General features: G+C 37.2%; 1 protein-coding gene and 1 pseudogene across 1 annotated transcript; one reads left to right on the forward strand and one right to left on the reverse strand.

Moving 5' to 3' along the window:
* Nucleotides 1-1,713: 1,713 nt before the first annotated feature.
* LOC118279315 (trichohyalin) lies at nt 1,714-24,989 on the reverse strand. The gene is made up of 10 exons (XM_050698479.1): nt 24,677-24,989; nt 23,145-23,333; nt 8,732-8,905; nt 8,116-8,297; nt 7,539-7,623; nt 7,057-7,171; nt 4,390-4,508; nt 3,642-3,736; nt 3,205-3,307; nt 1,714-2,669 (listed from the first exon to the last, which is right to left on the reverse strand). Exons 1-10 carry the CDS (start codon nt 24,773-24,775, stop codon nt 2,001-2,003), a joined length of 1,830 nt encoding a protein of 609 aa, XP_050554436.1. The 5' UTR covers nt 24,776-24,989; the 3' UTR covers nt 1,714-2,000.
* An 82-nt stretch (nt 24,990-25,071) lies between these two features.
* On the forward strand, nt 25,072-26,168 carry LOC126910594 (uncharacterized; annotated as a pseudogene).
* Nucleotides 26,169-26,684: the final 516 nt, after the last annotated feature.

Below are 26,684 nucleotides of genomic sequence, written 5' to 3' on the forward strand. Positions count from 1 at the left end.
TGCGATGTATGTATTTTTCTAAGGATATATTTCTTAGTATATTTTAGTTTTATTTATAAGTAATAGTAGCAAGAAAGGGATTACTAAAATATCGATTTCTCTTCAAAATAGTTTGTATCACCTTTCTTACTGGAAATATTGCGAGATCGATTAATATTATTATTCAACTGCCAATTTCAATAACTCAAACCGAAAATCTCTGGATTGGTCTTCATTTTTTGACAGAAACTATAGAAATAATTCAAAAATCGATGTTAATCTAAAGATGGATGAGATCGGTTATTGAAAGCGGCAGTTAATGCAATCAGGTGTCGAAATAAAGGATAAAATTATTCAATTCACAATAAAGCATTAAAATAATTAATTAATGAGAACAATACGATAAGAATTAGATTCAATTCAAAAATGCTAAAAATATTAAAACGGAAACAAACAAAAACTGTTCGCCATTTCGACATTATTAAACAATAAAATAAAATGAGAACAAACATAATAATATAAATATCAAATAATTAACACAATTCAAAACAAAATAAAATTATTATGAACAATTCGAATAGATTAAAAATATGAACATTTTATTGATAGCAACACTATTATACACCATAAGTCTGAAATAAATTATTTGAATTGAATTGAATTAATGTCGGTTTCATAAAAACAAATTATAAAACCATTTAAAATTCTGAACTATAATTTGGGGTGCCTTCTTATAGGATCTAACCGCTGTACTCATGAGTTATTTAATGGTTACTTAACCCAGTACATAGTTCCAATGATTTTTGGAACAAAGTCGTTACCGTAAAACGAAGTGAATAGAATTCGACGATGAATAAATACAGAAGAGGAGTGAATAGACGTTGGAATAATGTTCTAACATCTATTCACCCCACTTCTGCATATATTTAGCCTTTGAAGTCTATTCACCACGTTTTACCGTACTAAGAAATAGTTTAAGTAATCATTAAATGTCACTGAGTACGGCAATAAGGAGCTAAAATAAAGTCTAGAGAAACGAATATAATGTTCATGCAATAAAATATAATATGTATTAATAATGGACGATTCATTAATTTAGAAGGCAAGCCAACCTAATACTAACGGAGATCTGTGCATATAACAAGTAAAATATTGCTTTCATTATTCAGTGTATTGCGAATTTTAACTTTATTCAATACAGTATTAGGTCGTTTTTGTATTGCAGATGTAAGTTAGGAACATAATCTTTCTTTGGGTTTGCTAATTTCGATAAAATGCGTTCATCTTACTTAGCTCAGATTGCCAAACAAAACAAAATCTTATTACTGTTACAATAAGGAATGATAGCTACAATATTTGTTAATGTCCGTCTGGTAGATTCATGTAAAATATTGGACACGTAACTATTTCATTGTATTTCGTAGTTTTTTTCATGGTATAAGCCGGTAAACGACCAGACGTATCACCTGATGGTAAGCAATCGCCGCCGCCCATAAACATTTGAAACACCAGAGGCGTTACAAGTGCGTTGCCGGCCTTTTGGGGGTTAAGAATTTGAGGGTTCTTGAGGAATCAGGGATTGGGAAGATTGGGAAGGGGGGAAATTTGTAGTTATACAAAACGTCGTTGTTTTGAAGTCACATGGCGTCATGGGCGGCCCTCCAAAACATTTCATTCTAAGCAAACACGCTATGAGCTCTCACCCAACTTCAATTCGTTTCTACTACGCAAATTAAAACATACGTGTCTAATATTTCTTCAATTTACCAGACAAGACTACAATTTTCACGTTATACAGCTTAATCATTCCTTTCAAGTAATTCCTTACTTTCTTATATCCTCCAGTCTACCTCTATAGGTTCCTGACGCGATCAGTTTCCACGCAATGGCCAACACACGGTTACACATAGAACTATACAAAACCAGTTTACCATGGTCTCGCTTTATATATTATTACCGTACATTCGACGGTCAGTTTATACTGGTTAAAGTATAGGTTCATGTGCAGCCGTGTCCACACCTCACACATCATCGTTAGTGATCATTTTGTCTAGTTTCAACTGTTCCAGTTGCAACTGCCGCCTTATAGAGCCGAGCTGCGTCAAAATATTAACACTCTTACCTTCATCATTAGGTAAAGCTTTCAAAATATTCTTCTGTACTGCAGGCACTTTCCATTTATCATCGACTTTCTTCATCGCTTCACTCATTTTCGGGCTTTCATCGACATTTTCAGGTATTTTGGGCGAATGCCGCAACACAGGTATGGGTAAACTGTCGATGTTATCTACGTTTGTAAAGGACGGCGTTACTTCAGGACGGTCTCGTTCCTCGGGGTGGTGTACTAAGGCCTTCTCAATGAGTTTGTTATGGTCGTGTGTCTCTGTGATTCCGTCGTATTTCTTGTTAAAGTTTAAGTTCTTTCTAAGGTAGGAATCTACGTCGTAGTTGGCTGAGAATATTGATGTGTCTGGTATGTTCATTGAGTATGGTTTCTTGTCACATATCTCGTTAGTTCGTTGTTGTACGCGCGGGTAGTAGAAGGGCAGTTTGGACGGACTCGTGTCTGTAGTGGGCGCGTTGCGTTGCGTGTTGCGGAGCGGTGCGACGCGCAGGTTGCGTTGCTCGATGTCGATCTCTTTCTGTAGTTCTGTTCGCTTGTTGTGGTATTCTGTTGCGTTTTCTTTCATCTATAAATCAGAATTATTGACAGACACGGATAATTACATTACACAACATTACTTTACATTAATAAATTGTGAACAATATGATTACAATAGAAATGGGATAAATCTCAATATTGAGTGATTGTTACCACTTTTCATATAGACGAACCTACAACGCACCAAAGTAACGTAGCTTAAATGTTTTTGAATTTATTACAAGACAATTTCATAAGTTGAAAATTAACTTTGATATAATACTGAAATACTGGTTTCAAACGAAAAATTCTTTGACTGTTGGATAGTCCATTTATCGAGTAAGACTAATGCCCGAATACTCAAACGCTACTCAATTTTAAGACGCTCTCAAATGTAGTTCTGTCACTATCAAATCTTTATAAAACAGAGACAGCACGAAACGCTACTCAATTTTAAGTTGCACGAGTGCAACTTAAAATTGAGTAGCGTTTGAGTATCCTGGCTACAACACTCGACGCTAAGATCGAAAGGAGCCGAGCAGAATGGGTACAAGCTAGTGTAAGGAGTATCAGGTGCCACTCACTGCGGCCGTGATGTCCTGTTGCTTGTTGAGTTCCCGGTCCTGCGCCACGCGTAGCATCCTGAGTTGTTCCTCCAGGCGACGCATCTCCGCTTGCTCCAACATCCTGAAAGTATACATGAGAAACATAAGACCAATATCCAAAGAGATAATTAGAAATGATTCTGTTCGGGTTGCCTCGTTGGCCGAGTGCCGGGCAAGAGGTCTCCGGTTCGATTCCCACGTCGGGCGAAGTATTGCTGAGTTTTTGTCGGTTTCTCGAAAATTTCTCAATAGGACTGCAAATGTGACCGGTATGGGACTGGCATGCCATGACATGGGACTTACCACATAAATTGTGGTGCACATTACGTGCCATAATGTGCACCTCTGCCTACCCTTTCGGGGACTAAAGTCGTTACGATCTATTCGGATTTGAATAAATAATCAAACAAACTTACTTCTCCCTCGTCTTCCTCTCCTCTCTAATTCTCTGTTGTTCTAGAATTTGGTTCTTGAGTTCCTGCTGGTAGAACTGACGGCGTTCTGCCGCTTCCTGTAATGTTTTCAAATTCCATCTTTAAATCGTAAGTAGTAAGGTTTAATTTTAATTCAGCAGCAAAGAACTAACGTAATGGTAGTTTGAAACGATGACTTATTCTTCTTAGTAGGCATAGAAGAGTAACAATAGTTAGTTGCTCGTTTGTCTCGATTCGAAACTACACTTTCGAGCACCTAACTTCGTGACGTCATCAAATTTTTGTGTCAAGTAGCATAATTATTACTACAAAATAGCTAGAAAAATTTAAACAATTAAGGGTACCGTCAAATTAATGAATTTCATTTATTATTTTTTGTAATTTTATTTGAAAAAAAAAATATTTTATTTCGACATAGGAAACTACACAATTGGGTAGTATCCTCGGTCAAAAATAAATTGTTACAACTTTTCAATACAATAAAATATTAAAAAATAATCACACTCTCGTTCATAAATTTGATGAACTACTTAATTTTCGATTTTTTCTAGCTAAATTTCTAGAAATAAGTCTGCTATTTGACGTCAAAAACTTATGACGTCATAACGCACTATATACAAAGTTCATAGAAAATATCGTTTTTGACGCTTCGAAAAAAGTATTGAATTTGACTAGTAGGAAACTAGCCTATTATGTATGCCTAATAAAGGTATGTATAATGTAATATTACCTTCTCGGCCTGCATGTTGCGCAGCTGTATGGCGTCGGCGTCGAATATGGAGCGCGGGTACCGCGGCTCCGACTGCAGCTTGTCGCGGGTACACTGCTTCACCAGGGACGACGTGCGCTCTGCAATTACAGTACAAGCTTATATTCACACTATATTGAGTTAATCTTAGCAGCGCAGTAACAGACATTCGCCATCACCCTTACCCTTCCCAAGGGTATAGTAAGAACGGACCAGTGGAATACATATTTAACAGAGACTGTGTAATCTACACTCTAATACATACAATTGGATTGTCGGCTTGTAACATAAAAATTAGCGCTTTTAATATACTGTACATACACAATATTTTCTTATTGTCTGTTTATTCTGGCTAATCTCTGAAATGGCAGGACCGATTTTCACGAGACGTTTATTGGCAGGTAAACTGATGTACTAAGGAGTAACTTAGGCTACTTGTATTCTAGAAAAAAATAATAATACAAGGACCCAGATTCTATCGGAAGTCATAATTCTACGCGGACGAAGTTGTGAGAAAAAGCTAGTGGTGTATAAACCTAAACCTTCAAAACACGCCTCCTCGTCAAGACTAGATATTATAGCAAACATTATTATGTAGAAGACACCTAAAAAGAGTGTAAATTTTTTAGAATCGTTTTAAATTTAGAGGACTAGTTAGCATAAATAGTTTGTTACTGTTCAGTCCAAACAATTCTGAAACCTAAGCACATCAATTGAGGGTCCAAATTACAATCTTTATATATACAGGGTGTCCCTGAAGTCGACGTCCAACAGGCACCCGATGATCGGCAAGGTTCCAAATGTTATCAGAAAAATATAAAAAAAATTCTAAGTCCTACAGTTTTTAAATTACAGTGACTTATGTGTTATCCACGAAAAAGTACACCCTGTGCCAGTTTTTTGACTCTTGTTGCTACAAATCTTTATTTTTTCGTCTGCAGTCTTCCTTACATTATCCTGAATAGTGCTCCAGTAATATGGAATCATAAATTCTAAGCCAACTGCTTTAGATTGGAAAACATTGTTAGTTTTAGAGGAACCAAATACTCTGAATAAAATTTTCACCTTACTTTAAGTGACTGTACTGAATAAATTATGTATGGTGCTAGTAGTGGCAAATTTCACCAAAGTTGGCGCATTTAATAAGGATTATAAAATGGTATAGCACTTTGCAAATTATTTCTTAAATTCGACACAAAAAAGTTTTTTCAACGAAACTCCGTTTCGATGAATTTATTTGAACTTACTAATATTTCTTCTAGTGTACTCAAATCATACTTTACAACCTCGTATGCACTAGACAGCACTTTGCACGCTATTTGTTATCATCATGTTGAATATCAGCGAGGATCTCTTGTCAAACAACATTGTCTGTTTACCCGTGATTTCGCTTGCAGCTTTCGTCGGCAATATTACTAGACTTACTAGAGGAACTGATGTTGTGTATCATTTTTCACTAAATAATATTGAATGATTGCAATATGATGTTTGAATACTTCATAGTGCATCAAACACATTATCAAATGTGTGTAAAATCAAAAGGAACGGACGCGGCAGCGTCATGTTACAGCATATCGACGCGGTAGTGGTATGGTGTACATGAGCCCTTACGCACAATTACTCGTCATATCCCCATAAAAAAAAAAAAAGAAATGGTTGAATCCTCCGATTAAGTTACGTGTTGATGCCTTGTGATCAAATGCGGGATGAAGTATCAAATATTCTTTAGTTTGTCGAGAAAGAGTTATTTGCACCGTTACAAGGAATTGCAGGTAAAGCAAAAAATAATTTAAAAAATAAATAATCAACACGGCGCAAAAAAGCCAGTGCTCAGCTAAAATGCCGAAGCCCGAGTACGATGGCTCGAGATGCACAACACCAGTTCGTCTAGCGATAATATTGCCGACGAATGCTGCAAGCGAAATCACGGGTAAACAGACAATGTTGTTTGACAAGAGATCCTCGCTGATTTTCAACATGATGATAACAAATAGCGTGCAAAGTGCTGTCTAGTGCATACGAGGTTATAACGTATGATTTGAGTACACTAGAAGAATTTTTAGTAAGTTCGAATAAATTCATCGAAACGGAGTCACGTTGAAAAAACTTTTTCGTGTCGAATTTAAGAAATAATTTGCAAAGTGCTATACCATTTTATAATCCTTATTAAATGCGCCAACTTTGGTGAAATTTGCCACTACTAGCGCCATACATAATTTATTCAGTACAGTCACTTAAAGTAAGGTGAAAATTTTATTCAGAGTATTTGGTTCCTCTAAAACTAACAATGTTTTCCAATCTAAAGCAGTTGGCTTAGAATTTATGATTCCATATTACTGGAGCACTATTCAGGATAATGTAAGGAAGACTGCAGACGAAAAAATTAAGATTTGTAGCAACAAGAGTCAAAAGACTGGCACAGGGTGTACTTTTTCGTGGATAACACATAAGTCACTGTAATTTAAAAACTGTAGGACTTAGAATTTTTTTATATTTTTCTGATAACAGTTGGAACCTTGCTGATCATCTAGCGCCCAATCCGGGAATCACTCGACCAACGAGGCAGTCTAACTATGGAAAAATACTTAATTATTTATTTAACACTTAATGTACAAAACGAACATAGGCGGGTTTGTAAATGGCAGTTACCGTCGTAGTCTCCATAGCTGCGGCGGCGCTCGTGCACCCATCCGGAGTGCGGGCCGGCCGTGCGCGGGGACAGCTCGCGCTCCGCCTCCGTCAGCTGCGACTTGCCGGTAAGCAACTGGGGTACAACGATGCTTTTTCAAAGGAACTATTATTGATTCCTCATTATTGTTGACAATAGTTGCAATGAATTTGGCGATAGTAAATTGCCGATTTGAAACGTTTACGGTACATGGTATACACTTCGAGGATTTTTAAGCAGCACTGTCTGCTTTTACCGTCTGTAAAGCATCTTTTCATTCTTTTTCTGTAATTACAAATCCGCCCTGATGGGGGCAATAAGCTATGACCAATTTTCTGCTACCGGAATTACTTCGATACTGATTGCCGATTGAAAAGTTTATGTACAGGCAGTCAAAGATTCTTAAAAGAAAGTAAACTTATCGTAAATCAATATAAGACTAAATAAAGAGCAGTATGGTTACCCGGAACATCTCGTTGTCATCGGTCTGTACCGCGACGGACAGCGGGCACGTGAACCCGTCCACCTGCACGCCCATGTCCACTTTACTGAAACCAACATCATAGCTTATTAGCTTCTGCACGCGGCTCCGCTCTCGTTCCCGTGGGATAATAGCCTATATGTTATTCCACACCACAAACTATCTCTGTTCCTTTCATACCGATCCTTTCAGCCGTTTAGACGTGATTAAATAACAAACATACACACACTATCATTAGAACTTAAGACGGGATATTTATTTATGTCTATGTGTTTCTGAGCAGACGAATCGGTTTACCCTCTTCCTAGTTAGTTTTTTGCTAACGACACCGCTACCACTGTCTGCTCTGCTCTGTCTGCGGATTGGTCTGCGCATAAACAACCACCCGCATATAATCCAGTTCATCCATGATCATTGTGCTTGATCATTGCAAACATTGCATTGAAAAACTCCACTAGATTGAACTTTAAATGCAATAGATAAGGTGCAATTTCGATTGTACCGAAACTATTGCCTACTAGCAACATAAAGAATGTTCTTTCCTTTAAAAAAAATATACTTGTTATTATTATACGCAGTAGAGTCCGGTATATACTGCACGCTGCGTCGCCGCTCGGTGCTATATCTCTCTCGCTCCTGCAATAGCTCCCTCTCCCTCTCCTCTCGTTCTCTCTCCTTCTGCTCTCTCTCGCGACGCTCTCTTTCCGCTTGCTCTTTGGCTTCTTGCTTCTTTTTGGCTTGCTGTAACAAATATTGAGTTTCGTAATTAAGCCTAAGACAGCCGACTGCGTGGTGGACCGCACGGTTCTCTTGAGTTGTAGTTAAGGCGCCCATGCGCTTCAAGCCTACGGGCCACACAGATTGCAGTTGGGTCACAGAAAATTTTGAGGTTTCTGCTATCAGTCTCCTCGCACACAGCGGGATCGACTCTTTAAGAAGAATATTGCTGATACTAAATGGATTCTGAAACTACTGTGTGTATCCGTCTATCCAACAGACAACAAGGTTAGTAACTAATTAAGAGAATCTCGAAAAATCCAAAAGCTGTATGCTATTAACTACTCATAGTTTGTAGTAAATATTAATGCCAGTAGTTAACGAGAGAAACCATCCAGATTTAAGACGCGGTATGATGTTAAGACGAAGCAGTAGTAAATAAGAATGCCAATAGTTACCTGATCAAGATACTCCCGGTACTGCTGCTGGCGTATCTTGCGCAGCGTGTTGCGGCGCCGCTCGTACTCGCCGAGGCCGAGCAGCGCGTCCCCCGCGGCGCGCTCGCCCCGCACCAGCGGGTTGTTGGGCGAGTACTCGCCCGCCTTCAGCATCACTGGCAGACCTACGTAGCGCTGGAACGAGCCATACAACATCACATTAAATTTCTTCACACACCAAGTGGCTACGTCCAGACACTTTTTTTGAGGAGGAAAAATCATCCAATGCCTTCTCCCGCCCTGGGCGAGGCGAGAGGGAGTGTCAGACTCTTACTTACTGACTAAAAAACACCCCGTTCCTTCTCCTGCTTTTCGAGCCGGAGCCCCGGTAAACCCGCTAGGTAGTCCGCAGCTACCCTAACTTTATTTATACTGAACAAGCAAACCTGGCGAACTCTGTTTCGCCACCATTGTATTTCCCTGTGTTTCTCTTGAATATTTCCTGTGCTTTCTTGCTATAAACCTCACGGAGCCCGAGACCTTTCCAACGAATGCCAAAACCGTGGAAATCGGTTCGTGCGTTCTGGAGTTATGGCGTCAGGAAGGAAAACCCGACTTATTTTTATAATATAGATTTTTCGGTCGGAACGTCACGCCTTTTAGCCCGAAGAGGTAGACAGAGGTGCACATTATGACTTGTAATGCTACTTTACAATGTACACCCACTTTTTACAATTTATGTTGTAAGTCCCATGTGAATTTCTTTCGAAACGTATTGTATTATTTTTATGAGCTGACGTATCTTTTGATGGTAAGCAATGGACAGCTGCGGTACCAGAAGAGTTACCTACAAGTGCGTCGATGCGGGGGAATTGGACCTGCAAAAACATTACACACATAGTTGTTCCACATCTGTTTTCTGTGAGGTTATGATATCACTCCGTTTGGCCTATTTATTCAAGTATGAAATTATTATTACGATGGTCGAAGGTAGTGTGCGTCGTCGCGTTAAAAAAGATACCGTATGCAAAGGCCCTTAAATATTATTTACCACCCATACTTTCAAAGTAGGTAGCGTCCAAATCCAGTAGGCACTTAAACAAAAGGTTTCATATTACTGCTCGTGACAGTGAATAGGAAACGTGTTAGGAATGCAGTGGACTGCTACAAAACACGTTAAGTAAATTCAACATGTATACGACCTTTGTGGCTTTTCTGGTTTGACTGGAGTTGACCTTCCCTGTATGCTTTAGCTCTCAAGTTACATAGTGTGATGTCGAACTTCCTTTAATTCTATTTCACTGTTAACCAGCATGCTTGTAGATGCATTTCTTTTTTTTTATTGAATAAGCCGGTAAACGAGCTGACGGACCACCTGATGGTGAGCAATCGTCGCCGCCTATGGTCACTTGATACACCAGAGGCTTTACAAATGCATTGCCGGCTTTTTTTGGTTTAAATTGATGGGGATTGGGGGTGGGGAATCGGGGATTGGGAAGGCGACAATTGGGCCTCCGCTAACCAGACTTATAAAACGAAACATAACGCAAGCGTTGGTTTACGTCGATTTTCTGTGATATCACTCCGGTCGAGCCCTTTCGTGCCGGAAAATGGCTCTCCCACTAAGAACTTATAACTTAGAGTACCTATGTATTTAATAACATCTCAACTAATTTTGCCAAAGGCGAAGAATAGATGGTCCTTCGAGACGAACCTATTGTTATTATCACAGACGCAATTATGGAATCAGCTCTACTCTAGAATCAGATAGGTACAGGGGGATAGCCCTTTGCTAGTTAGATTAGAAATTGAACTCAGTAGCGTATTATCAGAGAGGTTTGACTCCAGCAATGGACGGAAACGGGTAAGTGGATTTCTATGTGCTCGTTTCCGTTCTTTGCATAAAATAACAAATAATCAATACGCTCAAAATAAAACAAGAAACAGATGTAGAATCCATGTTGATCAAGAATGTTCAAATCAAACGACTTTCCTTCCTGACGCTATAACTCCAAAACGTAAGAACCGAATTCCACGGTTTTGCATTGGTTGGAAAGGGCTTCAAAGAGAAAAGCAGGAAAATCGTTTTTCACATACAGTGCCATCTCTAATACAAAAATAAGCTATCTGGTGGCGAAACGGAGTTCGCCGGGTTTGCTAGTAGTTTATAGAAGTGGTCAACAAAAACGAAACTCCAATGTCAACAGCATGTAAATAGCAGTTGTGTTGTGAGTGATTGAGGCGTGAGCATCGAGAATTAATCGTAGCGAGACTAACAGCTCAATTAATTGACCGACACATTATGTGCATATGCAGGCAAAAACCGGCACGCGACCGCATGGCCGGAGATGGCGCGACAATAACGCGATTGTTCGCCGAACACACGATTTTCTTGGGAAATTGTAGTCTTGGTGTGATTTAATGTTTCTTTTAATTGTAAATTTGGATTTAGCGTAAGTAACACGTCTAGTTGTTTCATTGTAAAGTGATAAGGACTAATATCTCAAAATATGCGTAGATGATGATAAAAGTCGTCCTTAATTTCACCCTTTATTACTTTGAACATATGGGCCTTCTTTGTATAGGATGGGTTCGCGCTATAAATAATCAGTAAGGCTACTCCGGTTCTCGAATGCGAACCGTGCGTAATGCGAATCGTTTAATCTTCGGCCGTAGGTTTTATTGATTACTAATGAAATTACTTAAAACTAGTGGTCGCCTAGTGGTCGAAATTCGACCAAATACGATTTAATTTACAATACCACTTAACATACGTTCAAGGATAATTTTTATTTAACTCAAACAAACTCTTTTATAAAACTCTATTCATATGAAACGTCAGAATATCATCGCAATGTCTATTGATTTTGACGTTTTGTGAAATACGATCAGATACTATGCATGTGTGTGTAATGTTTTATTTATTGATTTAATGTACTTTATAAGCATTATTTTTGAAAAATATTAGCGTTCTTCACTTCTCCTACACATAAACTATAAGTGTACCAAATTTTATGCTCCTACGTCCGCGCAATTTTCGTAAAAAGCGGTCCAAAGTTTTTGCATCACGTATTAATATATAGATAACGTTTTATTTTTAATTTCATATCAAAACCTATTTATTTATCTTCATTTCATTCGTTCATTTTTGTTAACAAAAGTTCGCAATAAATAGAATTGCAGTACGAAATATGCGGACTTTCGGACGAACCTTCGTTTTTTTTTTTAAATTAGATTAGGCCTCCTGTACTCTTGACAGATGGGTTGTATATCGCAGTTTAATCATTAGGTTTGGTCTCTATTAAAGGGTAATCCCTCTGTCCGTTTTTGCTATACCCACGAGAAGAAAAGCGGAGTGAAAATTGCGTCAAAGGGTTCTGCCGACACCATAGTTAAAGCGCATCTATAATACAGAAGGACGGTTGTCAGAATCAACGTAGCTATTAGCCCGTACTGTGAAGTGTAGTAAATTGGTACTTGGATACGTTAGTGAAAGTTTAACGATGTGTTGCATCGATTACTGTAATCGTGTGCGTCAATGATAACATAATGTTATCGTTTGTAAAGTGTAAACTGCATAGCCTTGCTGTGGAAACTCGCGAACGATGCGAGCGATGTATTAAGTTATTAGATCGAGCTGTTGTAGAGTGTTTTCTATGATTAATGAGAAATGGAGTTGTTTATTGCATGGGTGTAGAGCATTGGTTAATGATGAATGCATGGAATTCAAACAATCTGGCTAAACCCGAGACCTAAGTGCCTTTATAACAAGTTGAGAGAATTAATAAGAGCTCTTGAGCCGAAGTTAATACATACTTATTTTTGTATAGAAGACGTGCAACACTCAAACTTACCCACAGACTTCAAAACGTGCAGGCAGATCCTGCACTTATGTACATCCAAAACGAAACAAAAGCAAAAATAATCCCACTAAACCATTGAATTTAGCACGATATTCTCACAAAAACATTTACTGTTACTTATTACGGAATGCCTTGAAACCGTCCTTGGGTTTTGGGGCACATCGGAACCGAACTAGCTCCAACAAAGTCGTCCGCGAAACTGAAACGGGCGGGACACGCAAGAGCGCCGAGCCACCGACCCATTTCGATGGCTCAGGGCGGGCTTATAAACTTCATCGTATTCGTACTAACTAGGGATGTGAAACACATACCACACATACTGGGTTACGAAGAATTTATTTAGAAAGGCTTAAAGGCTTTAATAAGCAGAAAGCGAGTGAGAAAAGCTGAAAGTAAATTCAACACAAAGGAAATGTTCTAAATATTAAAATACCGTTTCAAGTTCCTTAAAGTGATTTTGAGTGAGTTTCAAAAGACATAGCAATTCTGAATAAGCAGACTCTTTTGACAAAATAAGGTTACAAACAATAAAATTTTTGAAGTACCTGAGTATTATTTTATTTTCATTTCTACGCATAGTGACTAAAGAGAAACAAACGTGCATCATAATATTATCGACAAATATCACAAGACCGATAAGCTACGTTTTGCATGTGTTAACAACAATAGCTTTAGCTATCTTGCCATCAGTTCTTACTTCAGTTCCACAGAAATAAATAGACGTTAGGTTCTTACATATTTGTTACGAGTGTTTACTTGTCCGCACCAATTTGTCAGCCTCATATAAACCCGTCTCAAGGCCATACCGCGATGAGTTTGACTTTGTAGTCAAGAATTAATGGCTCGGAATCTAATCGTAAGTAACGGATTTAAACAATTTGTATCTTACGATCATTATGACAAAGTCCGAAATGGATTGTTTTAGGTAAATCTGTAACAGTTTTGTTAGAGGTAGAAGGATTAGGTCTTTCTTCCACTGCCCCTTATGCAATAGGGTAGAATAGGTGACTATTATTTAATTTTAATATCCATCTTGCAGACTATTTTAAGTCTAATATTTATTCATTACCCAACTGACGGACTAACTAGATATTTTATTTTCATACCCCGTCATCATCCCTATTATTATTTTAACCACACAATTTATTTTACTGCAACGACATAAAACTGACTGCATGTGCATTGTGCATCTATCTATCATCTGCGCAGCTAGCAATATCAACACTTTCTTCAGAACAGTTATTGCAGCAAGATTTACAGATTAAATATAACATGTCACAGAATGAAATATTAGCTCGGAGCGCTCGCTACAAGACCAATTAGTCTGCTAGTCTTAGCCGAAAGATTACGACTTAGACAATAAAAACACGGCTTACTCACTATAAACTAACTGTGAGAGAATCTGATCGACACGCTCCAGTGTACCACACATAAAACTATGCAAAACTGCATAAATTAAGTGTATATCTATTCGTTTTAAAACTATGACTGCACAGAACAACTTAATGCAAGTCGATTATAAGCCATTTTACCAATCAAGCCAGATGTTTTCAAAATATGACGGCAAAACAAAACTCAACGCTTAGGCAGGCATAGGAGTTTGTGGCGGTTTAAAAGGCCCAGGTTTACTAGAGAGCGCTCCCGGTCTCTGTAAAATGTGTAGTCTCTTAAGATATCTGTGGAAAGATCAGGGGCGGCGACACCGTGAACCGTCACAGTTTGTTACTCAATCCCATCGTATAAATTAGCAGCATAAATTATTGTTTTTCTTTTCTTTTAACTGAATCATACTCGTTGCTTGCACGGCCATAGGTCACTTGGAGCCAGTAGAATACCAGCGCAAGGCCCTGCCTTGCACATACTGAAGTGGTCCCATTTCACCGCAGACAAAATACATGCATTGTCAAATTTTTGCGGTACTTTCTTGTCACTGTTTTTTTTACGTGTGAAATAAATATTTTTCTTCCTTTATTCTTTTTCCATCTACGGCTGCACAAATCTGTATGAAATACGACACAGACAGAAATAACTCACATTTATCAATTTAATAGGTGTTCTACAATTTGCCCACTTCACTACCAAGCTGAAAAGTTTGCATAATGAGTTTCGCTTGAAAATGTGAACTTGACACATGGGTGTGTCGTAAAACAAGGCCGTTAGTATACTTTATTGGCGATTTATCATTGCTTGCCACGTTCCACGCCATTTTGACAACGGAATACATTTTAAATACTCGAAACGCTTTTGGTCTTTCGGTACGAAAGTTACGAATCCATATTATTTCTATCGTGTTTCGTACATTTTTTCTATGGAATAGAAAGCAAACGAGCAGACGGATCACCTGATGGTGCGATTAATGATGTTTTGTTTTCGTTCTCTATAAAAGTTTTCACAGGATGTTATTACATGAACCTACGTATGTGCAAATACTACAAACTTACTTAACTTATAATACTACTTCTTCGTTAAAACTATACAAATTATTGTTCTTTTCTTTAAATCTCTTCAGACACTTAATGCAAGTAATTGTTTCTTTACATTTAGATGCTATAGCTTGCGTTTACAAATTAAGCACTAGTAAGCAAATGTTCCGCTGTTCCTTCGAGTTTTTGTCACATGCATATGCAACTGGCTGCCCAGCTGTTACTGTGGTCACTCTTGCATGCATAAACGGTGTTATACACTTTAAACCCACTTCCTTTTCCTTCACACTTTTTATCAGTGCCTGAACATTTGCATACATAACTATCTTATAGCACTAGAATTGGAACTAAAAACGGGATATTTACCACGTTTTTCAATTTAAATGAGTTTCCGATATTTCGGCACTGTTGCAAGTGCCATGAACACGTGTTAGTGATCATGTCAGTTTAAAAACTTAAATCTTATAGCAGTCAAGTCATTACTGGGCATGGAAGATCAGATTGTTTTGGGTATGGCAATTTACTAGATACAGCTTCTTTTACAGGAAACATTTAATGGATAAATCTATTAAAGTACCTATAAATCTGTATGTATATCTCCTTTGGAAAAACGGGGATTTTTACTTATAAGCTAGCTAGGCTGTCAGAACGGAAACACTATAACGGTTAGCATTAAAAGGCTAGGCACTAAAATCGAGGCCAGGAGGGCGAAAAATAAACATTTCAAATTACCAGGAACACATAAATAAAGTAAACAGTTGTTCTACATTACCGGTTACTATAAAATAAAAGGTAGGGTATATTTTGACGCATCGCATTGACAATACGAGGCGCGGTGGATCACGCAACGGGGCGCGGACGAGGCGGGGCCGATATTAGCCAAAACATTAGCTAAATTAGCTACGTTATTACCAGGGAACGAATATTTTCGCGTCACGAACTTTCTTTTACTTATGACTGCCTGGTACGGGAGGTTTATCTGTATTGGTATCGTGATAGGCCGCACTATGTTCTTAAAATAGACATATCATTTTCACATTTACTAAAAAGATATTTTGATACTTAGAAAACTCCTTATTTATAACGCCATACAAGGGGCCCTCTATGCAAATGTCCTATACAACTTGCCAAGAATTAGCCACATTCACCTCCTTTTCGGGCCAACTTAATCGAGTACAATTATTCTAATAATTGGGTACAGAATGCCATAAACAGTAATATGTTGGAACCGTGTGAGGTAAAAACGCCTTGACCAATATATTCTCGACATTTTCCAAGTTTTGGGATGCCAAGAGAAGTTCCAATTCCGCGCCGCATTGAATGAGAGTGGAATTGGGTGAAGGCCACGGATTGGGTTAAATATTTAGGACAATAAAAGCACATTTGGAGTTAAAAGTAAATGAGTTGAGCATTGCATTATTTAGATATTAATTTAAAAGTCTGGCTAGACTTTTAAATTTGTTAAATAACATAACATTCAAGTTTACATCAAAAACAGAACGGTACATTTTCTTTGCTTTACTCGTTTTGGGTTACACGACTTAAACAAATTTTGATGTAAATTCTGTTAAGTTAAATAACTCATTTCGTATGGAAAATACTCAGTCCATCAGACTTAAGCACCTTATTTGATATTCCTAGTACAAAACGCTTACTTATACATGGTGTAGTCTACCTTTCCACCAAACCAAACTGAGATACAATAGGATCTATTGAACTTGCCTCCAAACCCAACATACTAATCCATTAAATAATTTTGGAGCTCTATATATAGCTAAGTGGTTAGCTAATACGATGATCTGCATGACAGTACAATCGTATCCATTGAATAATGTGCAGTTTGAGACAATTGCATAATGGACCCAAAGGAAGTGTGGATGTAGCACGCTCGAGTGGGCTGCTAGGGTGCTTATCCAGTGCGGATTCATAAATAATTGGACAATTTAAAGGTTGATATCATATATTTTGAGCTAATCAACGTTGGAATGAAATCAAGAACTTTAAAGCATAGCACTATTTGGTCTTTTGTTCTTTGGAAGACCATTAGGTATTGTCTAATAACCATTTTTGGTGTTTGGTTCCATAGTACCATTAAATCTGATTAGTGATTACCAATTTTTATGATCACACACAACCTATTGTCTGTGGAAGGGCAATAAAACGTCAAATAATATTTTTACGGAACTTAGGACCAAAACCATTTCCAATAAAATTACATCGTTAAACGATACTAGTAGGTACAAGTTACATGTACGCTGAGTCTAAAATATCAGTAATTTGTAAGTAAATGACATACAATTTCACGATCACAAAATAAGATAGTAAACAATCGGTGCGACCCAGTGTTGATTTTCAAAATATCTTACACAATAGTAGGGCAAGGTTGAACAAATATGAAACCGAAACACTCCATAATGTGGGACAAAATTAACAAAAGTGAAGGATCAAAATATGCCAGTCAAGTCGAGTCATGCTGACGGCCGCAAACACTAACATTATACGTATAAAAGCTTTCAGGAAATTACCAATATTACCGCACACCAGTCACTTACACTAACAATTGCGTGAAACAGCCGCTATTAGCAACTCTTTTACTAAACCCTACTTATTAAAACATTGCATTGTTAGGTTCGAGCCCAGAAATTCACCAGACCAGCAAAGAATCTGACCTAAAATTGCAAAACTGCTTAACATATTTATGTAGTGTACTTACATCATGATTCATGGATGAAGGAAGCGGCCGGCGTGCAGGGGAATCAAACACATTGTGATACTAACAAGGACATCATGATATTCATGATGCGTGATGAGATGACGGACAGTACGCGATTTTTACAACAAAAACATGCTACTATCACAGAGTTCGTTCGAACTGTGTTCGTGTATTAAATTGTCTGACTCCTACGCGCGTCTGCAAGCCTGGTACAGTGGTTCGCTACGCTCATTGTTCTAGATTCGCGATGTGAGCCCTTGATAATTGCGTTAACCCCTTTCGCCCTGATGTTGACCTTTTGCTTGGTTGAATAAATCAGTCTAGACATATTACATGGATATAAATGGAAATCCAAATCAGATACGATAATAAACGAGCTTATTGTTGGATGATCTTATATCTTTCTTAACGATCAAATAGTAACAATCCGGTCAAGTTTGACGTTAGTCCTAAAAGGTTATAAAAAATATCTATTGCTTATTTCCAAGGCACTGAGTAGAAATAAAGCCACTTACGTGTTCAGACAACCCAAGGATCATATTCTTGACATATCAAAGATGAGCTAATAAAACAGGAAGAACGCGCTCCGATTAACAATTTTCCGATTATCCTCGACACGGCTTTAGAATAACTAACTCCGATATCTATTTAACAAGAACTAGTGGTCGCCTAGTGGTCGAAATTCAACCATATACGATTTAATTTACAATACCACTTAACATACGTTCAAGGATAATTTTTATTTAACTCAAACTCTTTTATAAAACTCTTTTCATATGAGACGTGAGAATATCATCGCAATATCTATCGATTTTGACGTTTTGTCAAATACGATCAGATACTATGCATGTGTGTGTAATGTTTTATTTATTGATTTAATGTACTTTATAAGCATTATTTTTGAAAAATATTAGCGTTCTGAACTTCTCCTACACATAAACTATAAGTGTACCAAATTTTATGCTCCTACGTCCGCGCAATTTTCGTAAAAAGAATTACAAAGTTTTTGCTTCACGTATTAATATATAGATTACTGAGTATATGTAACCATTTACCTTTTGTCCGACAGCTTACAGTCAAATAGATATAAGTATCGATCATTATGTCTAATAATAACATTACTTATTCACTAATGCGGGTTATTTACGTAAGTGATGTGGTAATGTTTGAATGGAAAGCATTCGGTTGCCTTGGATGTAATCAAGTAATTTGTATGAAAAGTCTTCGCTTTTCTTTAGGTTAATCTTTCGACCTTGTCTGACTCATTTCAAAGTCTCGGATCTCTAATTTACGAGCGTGTAGCACTGATAAACCGAAAGTAATAATAAAATAATGTGAATATGGAATTTGTTAATATCAGGGTCAGAACTTCAGGATTGTATGCTGCTATTGAAATATTAAACCAATTTTAGGGAACAGTGACTAAAGTTCCCTAAGAAAAGCAGGATCCTCCGTACAGGCGAGGTGAACATGCCTGGCGGGCTCTCTGCCCAACTGTTGTTCGTTGGGATTTTCTATCCATGTTTATTCGCATGTAAACTTCATGTGTGATATAGGATTTTTGTCGTCATCCGTTGATTTATTTGCTCATCGATCGTCTATGTGCGACTTCTGTCACCTGTCACTTGTCATGTGTCGCCACACAATCCTTATCTCTATCGAAGAAAGGGTAGGCAAAATAGTAGACCGATCGACTATTGTGAAACTAAAGGCTGGAATTTTGGCATAGATAAAATATTTGCATGTAAAGAATATGTTCACCCACGGCACAAGAAAATCTTAACGTAAGGAAACAATAAAAATTATAAAACCATAAAATAAAGCACTGTTTGAGTGGCACTATCCATTAAATCAGAGCGTTGTTTATTTTAGAGGCTATCCTTAACAATGTGTCGCCTACACTGGGCGTCACATCCATCTCGTTTAGCTCCTTAGTTGATATGGCATTGGCCGTGGCACTGTCATTCATATTAAACACTGCACTTTAGTTAGATCATCAGTGAGAACACGTGGTAACAGATCAAGCTATTCAAACCAGTATAAACTGACCGTCAAATGTACGGAAAGATCTCACAAAGCGAGATCATGACAAACTGGTTTTGTATAGCTAGATGTGACGCTATGTGTACATTGGACAGTCACGTTGGTCTAGAAATGAGTATGCTTTGATTTATGAAGAAGGTCACGAGAATATTAATTCTAAAATGTTTGGTCCTTGGAGTCGAATGTTTAGTGAAGCTCATCATATTGTGGTCCTTTCCGTAAGACGGCGCAGCAGAGTTGAGTACACTTGTCGTTGTTGCCAACGCTTCTTTTCCGGGTTTCGTATGTGTTAACTAATAGGACTATTATATAATTACTTATGTATTTAATAGGATCACGCAGCAGCTTTCTCTGATAAACTTGGTCCTTTTAAACTGCATAATCTCCAACTCGTCTGCCAAGCGAGGAAATTATGACAAACCCTCTTGTTTTAAAGAGCAGGCATATAGTCCAACAGTAAGTTGTCTGGCTATAGATAGTGCTGATGATGATACAGAACTAAACATAATAAGTAGGTACATGTAAAGTCATTCTTGTTTTAACCGCAATCGGCATCCTACGCACCGAACTATAGACTTTATTCAATTAGTAAATACATCTATAATTCATTAAAAGACAAAGCTAACTGACATGACAACCCTTCAAAAGTTACGGTCTGGACTTTCATAAAACTAAAAACATCTTCACTTAATTCTATTAATAGAGGCTACGCCAATGAGGCCATGACGACTTCAATTACATTAAACAATGGGCGATTAATAACTGTCTCATTAAAATACCATATGCGATACTGAACTTTAAGCACTTAAGATTAAAATCAGATTCAATTGTTGCACTATTTCTTAATAGATTTATGAAAATTCTGCGGTGATACACGTCCTTGTTTTATTGCGTTCTTAAATATTCCAGCGTGCTTAAAATCAATAAAACAATTGAAGTGGGTCTTTCTTCAGGTTGTTCACCGGGTTAAGGGTTAATGGTAAGAAGCAACTCGTGGTAAGTCGAATTGTTCACTAACTAGCTTTCTTACTGCGGCTTTGCCTGCGTGGTTAAAGCAAAAAATCGAAGGTCTATGTTATTTTCTAGACCCTTATCATTTTCAAACACCTATCTTCACTGACGAACCAACTGGTGGATAATTCTAATATGTATACTTTGACGACTTGCCTGTAGGTATGTGAGGTAATTGAATGATTTGACTTTTACTTTACTGTAGAAACGACGATAAAATAAATTGTAATTTAAAAGAAAGACAAAACCATCGAACAATTGTAAGGACTGATAAATATGAAGCTCATAGCTACAATTCCACGTACTCTTACAGGGAATAAAATAAATAAACATGATCAAACCACCATGTTAGGTATGCCACATATTAGAACTACGAGGAAAATTAAAGCAAAATATTTACCAATTACATGTAAAATTGCATTCACAATAACTCGCGGAATGCCACCAATTAGGCAAAACAAACTGCTTACAAGTTTAAACGTCGACACCGGCTATTAAAATGGTAATTAGAATTTCTCATTCGTAACTAATTATGTATTGCGTATCTACTGGCTACTCTGTGTAATTTCATGCACGTAATACTGTTATAGGAACTCAGAGCGATATTTGTACCAGGTTGATTATTAGTTCGTTGTGTCCAGAATATCCCCTTTACCTATAAACCGCGGCGGCGCTAAACCAAATGTAAACGTCGACGACATGAAGTTAGCGAGGCCTATTTACTTCGCAGTGAAAATAAATAGGTAACTCGTTTTTCATTGACTTTGACTTCTGCGAGGCCTCCTCAGGCGTGAGGCCGTCGGCTGTGGCGGACATCGCTGACGCCTAGTGCCGCCAAAGAAACTTCTATCAGAGGTCACAAGCATCTAATCCTGCCTATTGTTTTTCAGGAGCCGAGAATCCATTTGTCACATAGGCTTCTAAGAGACAATATCTTACCTTCCTCGGACTACTTATATCTTGCATAATTATTATATCTACGTAAATATTTAATTTGGTCCTTTTATCCGCAGTCTACATTTAAAGCCAAAAGACCAGAATTGATGTCATGCGTTACTTTTAAGCTTTCTCTGATAATATTTCTTCGTCATTTTGAATTCTATTTCAATATTCAACAAATATCTACGTTCAACATTTAACGTGATTGAATATCAGATATTGCTTTAAAAGATTGGCAGCTTTACAAAAGAGGTTAAAGATCCGGTGAAATAGTCGCGTCAGCTTCCGAAAGTCGTCAAGTACGACCTTGTCACGAGTTTATTGGTTGTCTACAAGCTACGAGTAACCTTTTAAAGCTATAACTTTTTGTGGGATCTCCAAGACCGTATAAAAGGGCCTTGTTAGCTTAAATTATGGGGTTTGGACAGTGCTTTAGACTACTTCACTCCTCCTCTTAGAAACTATGGTGTCTTTGATGCTATCGTCGTTCACTGAAATATTACCCAAATCTTTCTTTCTCCTGGCTTTAAGTTTTAGGGTCCATAGTTAAGACACATCAGACCACCACAGATGGGGCCTAGTGCCTGATCCGAAACTACGGATTACTTAGTGGGTTTACCGGGGCTCCGGTTCGAAAAGCAGGTGTAGGAACGGGGTGGTTTTTATTCAGTAAGAGTCTGACACTCCCTCTCGCATCGCCCAAGGCGGGAGAAGACATTGGATGATTTTCGTCCCTTAAAAAAAGGGTCTATAGTACTGCTGGTATGGTAGTATGTTGAACGAACCACATGTTTAGTTTCTAGTATAGATGTCAGTATAAAACCCATGACCGATGGCTTAATGTGGTCGAGGCTCATTACCCGGTCGAGTGCCACTTATTTATTTACAACTAGTTTCGAAGCAATCACAATAGCAGCGGTACAAGGAATCGAAACAAAATTCTAGTAAATCGTCTAATAATGATGAGGCCTTCGCCTTTACTTTCCAGGCCAAGTTTTAATCGCCAGGATATCCTTCCTTATTGGGTTTATGCACGCAATTGTTGAGTTTGTTTAAAACACATCATTGGTTTGCTGGGCTGCCCTGTTTAGGGTTTAGTGTGAGTGAATAACTTTTTCAAGCAAAGTCTACTAAACTGAAGTGTCAAGATCGTGGTTGTGAAAACATTTGAGAATTTAGTCGCCTAATTATACTTTTGTCGACTCAAAAATCGTACCTACAACTTTTTGCTTGGAAGTCACAATTCCGCCCATTCAAGTAGTCGCAAAATTATATAGACGTAACCACTGGTCGACAAGGTTACTTGACTGATTTCAAAACACGCCCTGGGTCCATAATAGTGCGCGAAAACATTCGTCGTCACATACCTAACTGATTTGTCGTATACTTATTTCCTTTTAATTTAGGCCTGAGAGAGATCACTAATATCAAAAGGCACTTACCCTGATATATCTCTCTAATTCAGGTGGTATTCTATCATCTAGTTCTACATGTGTTGTCTCTGATAATACAGTTTCTTCCTCATCCTTCGAGGAGTCATTGCAATGAGGCAAGACCTCGCTTTCCTCAAAATTCACTTGTTTCTTGCCATTGTTTGTTGATAGTGCATCTTCTTTGACATTTTTATGAAGCTGGAACAAGTTTTTAATTAGTTTATTTGTTAGGTAAATTACTTCAGAGTATTTACGGTTTTGTTTGAAAGTACCTAGACAGAAAATATTATTACAGTAAATATGTTTTTTCCTGTTAAATCCAAACGGACTAGGGGTTTTATTATGATTACTAAGCACTTATAGATGTTCTGGAAATGCCATTATTATTCAATTTCAAAACCCAACTACCTATATCTCTATACATAGGTATATTTTATTCCTTACATAATATTCTCCTTGAAACAAATCAAAGAAATACTAGAGCAAGTGAACCACTTATATTTCTGTAGGTTTGACCTCAATGAGTAATGTGCTGTGTAGGCAAAGAGCATAGTTTCATAGATCATTGAACTGGCCCGATGGGTAATCAATACTCCTTGGTATTTAATGTGCAATGAAAAAGTTATGATGTTGCTGGCAGCTCATAAATTACTGCAGCTGTTAGTGACTTCATTACTTTTATGTACACAGATAATTAAAGGTACATTTGTTTTTATTTTTACTTTTTTTGTTTAAAATTTAATACTTTGCTGTTTAGTAGTGCCTTAAAAATAAAACTCATATTTATTTGTAGCTTATGTATTTACTAATAATATATGACTATATTTTTTGCTAATAATTATAGGTGCAATTTTAATAACATACCGTTAATAACTAGTCACTTTTATTTATCAAAAATAACAATACTAAGATGAGGAAGTGCTTATGAGTCAAATGATAATTATTAAATCCAAATAATAATTTTTAAGCAGCTTTAAGTTCTTATAGTGCATTACATAAGTATTATTTTGTATAATATTAGAAAAAGTCTAATATTAAGGCTGTATGGTTCATAATCTTTCTTATTCAACATTAAAGTTTTAATTTGCTTATAACACAAAACAAAAAACATAAAACATAAATCTACATAACTAACTCATAAAATTATCCCTATCATAACAAATATAAGAAAAAAAAGTAAAGAAAACTTGACAACAGTGTAAATAAATAAACTTTTGCAGAGAACAGACAATAAATAAACACAAACCTCTTTACTTTGCGACTTCCAACAGCGAAATTAGTTCAATGCAGTAAAATTTTACGTCAAAACACTCACTTTCTTTAATAATTGCACACTGATAATTTTACTAGAACAATATCTACGAGAAATCTTTGTTAACCAGTTGTGTCAGCTGTCTGCCGTTTGGACAGCGTACAGAATCAATACAGTGCTAGTTATCAACTGAGCTGAGCGTAGAAGAAAATCAATATCGCGATCGTGCAGTACTAGGGTAGCAGCCACAGGTGGTAGTGTTAGTAAACAAGTCAAGTATGCAACTTACGTCGTGTTCCGCCGGCCACAGTCCCAGCACAGTTTTCTCCCTCTCTATCTCACGCCTTTTCTCTGCAATTAGCCTTTCTACATTCGATGAAGATAGCATTGTGCTATTGTGAACGTTCGGCGAAAGTTTCACTTTCCGCGGGAAACTCAGTACGATATTGAACCCGAATGCGAACACTTGATGTATAGCATTAGAGACTTCTTTTTTTAAAGCACTTTGTTACTAAGCCAGTTTACTTAGTTTACTATTGCTTTAACAGTAAAATAATATAATTTTCGGTGATATCAAAATAATCGTTTAACAGTTTGAAATTGAATTTGACAATTTTGACATTACGTTTGCGTCATACAGTGACATTAAGTTGATAATATTACCAGCAAAAAAAGTATAAAGTATCAAAAGAATATTTTTGAAACACGAAAAAGTATTAGTAAATTTTTAATGTTCATTTTGTTCAGTCGTGTCATAGGCCTGTCCAAGTGCGAACATCGTTTTTGTCGCTCCTAATAAACAAGTGTTTCTCAAAGTTCTTCAGTCATTACCTCAAAAATGGAAAATCAAAAATGTGGTTCCTGTGATGACAATGTCTTAGAGGGTGTACAGTGTACAGCCTGCTGTCAGTTTCTGCACTTCCAATGTAGTGGCGTAACTGAAGCTGGATACCGTAAACTGGGTGATAGGAAGCTCACATGGCGTTGCTTCAAATGTAAGCAGTCTAATACGCCACAACCACCCAGCTCACCGAGACCTGAAAATGAATCCGCTATCCTGCATGAAATTCGTGCTTTAAGTGCAAAGATGGCGCCACTGGAGAATCTAAAGGATGAATTTTTAGCCTTAAGAACCGAATTCGCTGAGTTCAAATCGTCGTTTCACACTCAATTCACAGGAATTATTGATGATCTTAATAAAAAAATTAACGGCATGGAATCTCGAGTTTCTCAGGCGGTGAAAGTTAAAGAGCAAATAGATTCAGTGATGGTGAGGCTGGAGAAACTGGAGGAAGACTCCGACCAGAAAGAACAATGGTCGCGTATGAGTAACGTGGAAGTAAAGGGTATAGAGCAAACCAAAAACGAGAATTTATTTGATATTATGCGGAAGATTGGTACTAAAATAAATTATCCAATAAACAAAAATCAAATTAATTTTGTAACCAGGGTTCCAACAAGGGAACCTGAAAGTATCAAGCCCATCATAGTCTGTTTCTCAAGTCGATACATAAAGGAAGACTTTATAGCAGCGGCAAGAAGCGAATTTAAGACCACTCCTTTAACGGCTGATCAACTACAATTAAAGGGGAAACATAGAATTTATATAAATGATCACCTAACAACTAAAAACAAGAATCTTCTGTCTAAGATCAAAAAGGCGGCGAATGAAGCAAATTTCCGCTACGTGTGGGTCAAGCATGCCAAAATACATATTCGGAAAACAGACATCACCAGTCATAATAATAAAATCGGAGAAAGATCTTGTAAAAATTGTATAGGTGATTTACTGCAATTTCGTTTTCTGCTGATATTTCACATAGTTTTAGTTTTCATATCGACCTACACAACAACATTAATAAGTATTCTAAACTCAAAGTTTGAGCATTGCTGTCCGGTGAGTGAATCGTTTGTTTTCCAAAAGTTACTGTGTCAAGCAGATGTGTGTCGTTGCAAATACTTAAAGTATTCGCCACCTGCTATAATTGCATCTCAATGCAATCTTAACCATATTTTAATCTACATAAGGCTTATTTTTGAATGTATCAAATTGATATCTATATTTTTTTGTAACTATGGATCGCCTTTTGTTCCTATTCATCGGTCATTATATGGTCGCCTTTTGATGGTGTGTTGTTTTGTTAACTGTGTTCTGCCGTGTTTTACATCTTATACTAAATATTTAACTTATACCCGCACAAAACATATTAATTGTAACAATTTTATTTCTATTAAGTGGAGTTTTATAACTGTATGTATGCTTATTTATTTAACGACATGGTTTTTTATATACATTA

Source organism: Spodoptera frugiperda, chromosome 14, assembly GCF_023101765.2.
Source record: "Spodoptera frugiperda isolate SF20-4 chromosome 14, AGI-APGP_CSIRO_Sfru_2.0, whole genome shotgun sequence".
NCBI lineage: Eukaryota > Metazoa > Arthropoda > Insecta > Lepidoptera > Noctuidae > Spodoptera > Spodoptera frugiperda.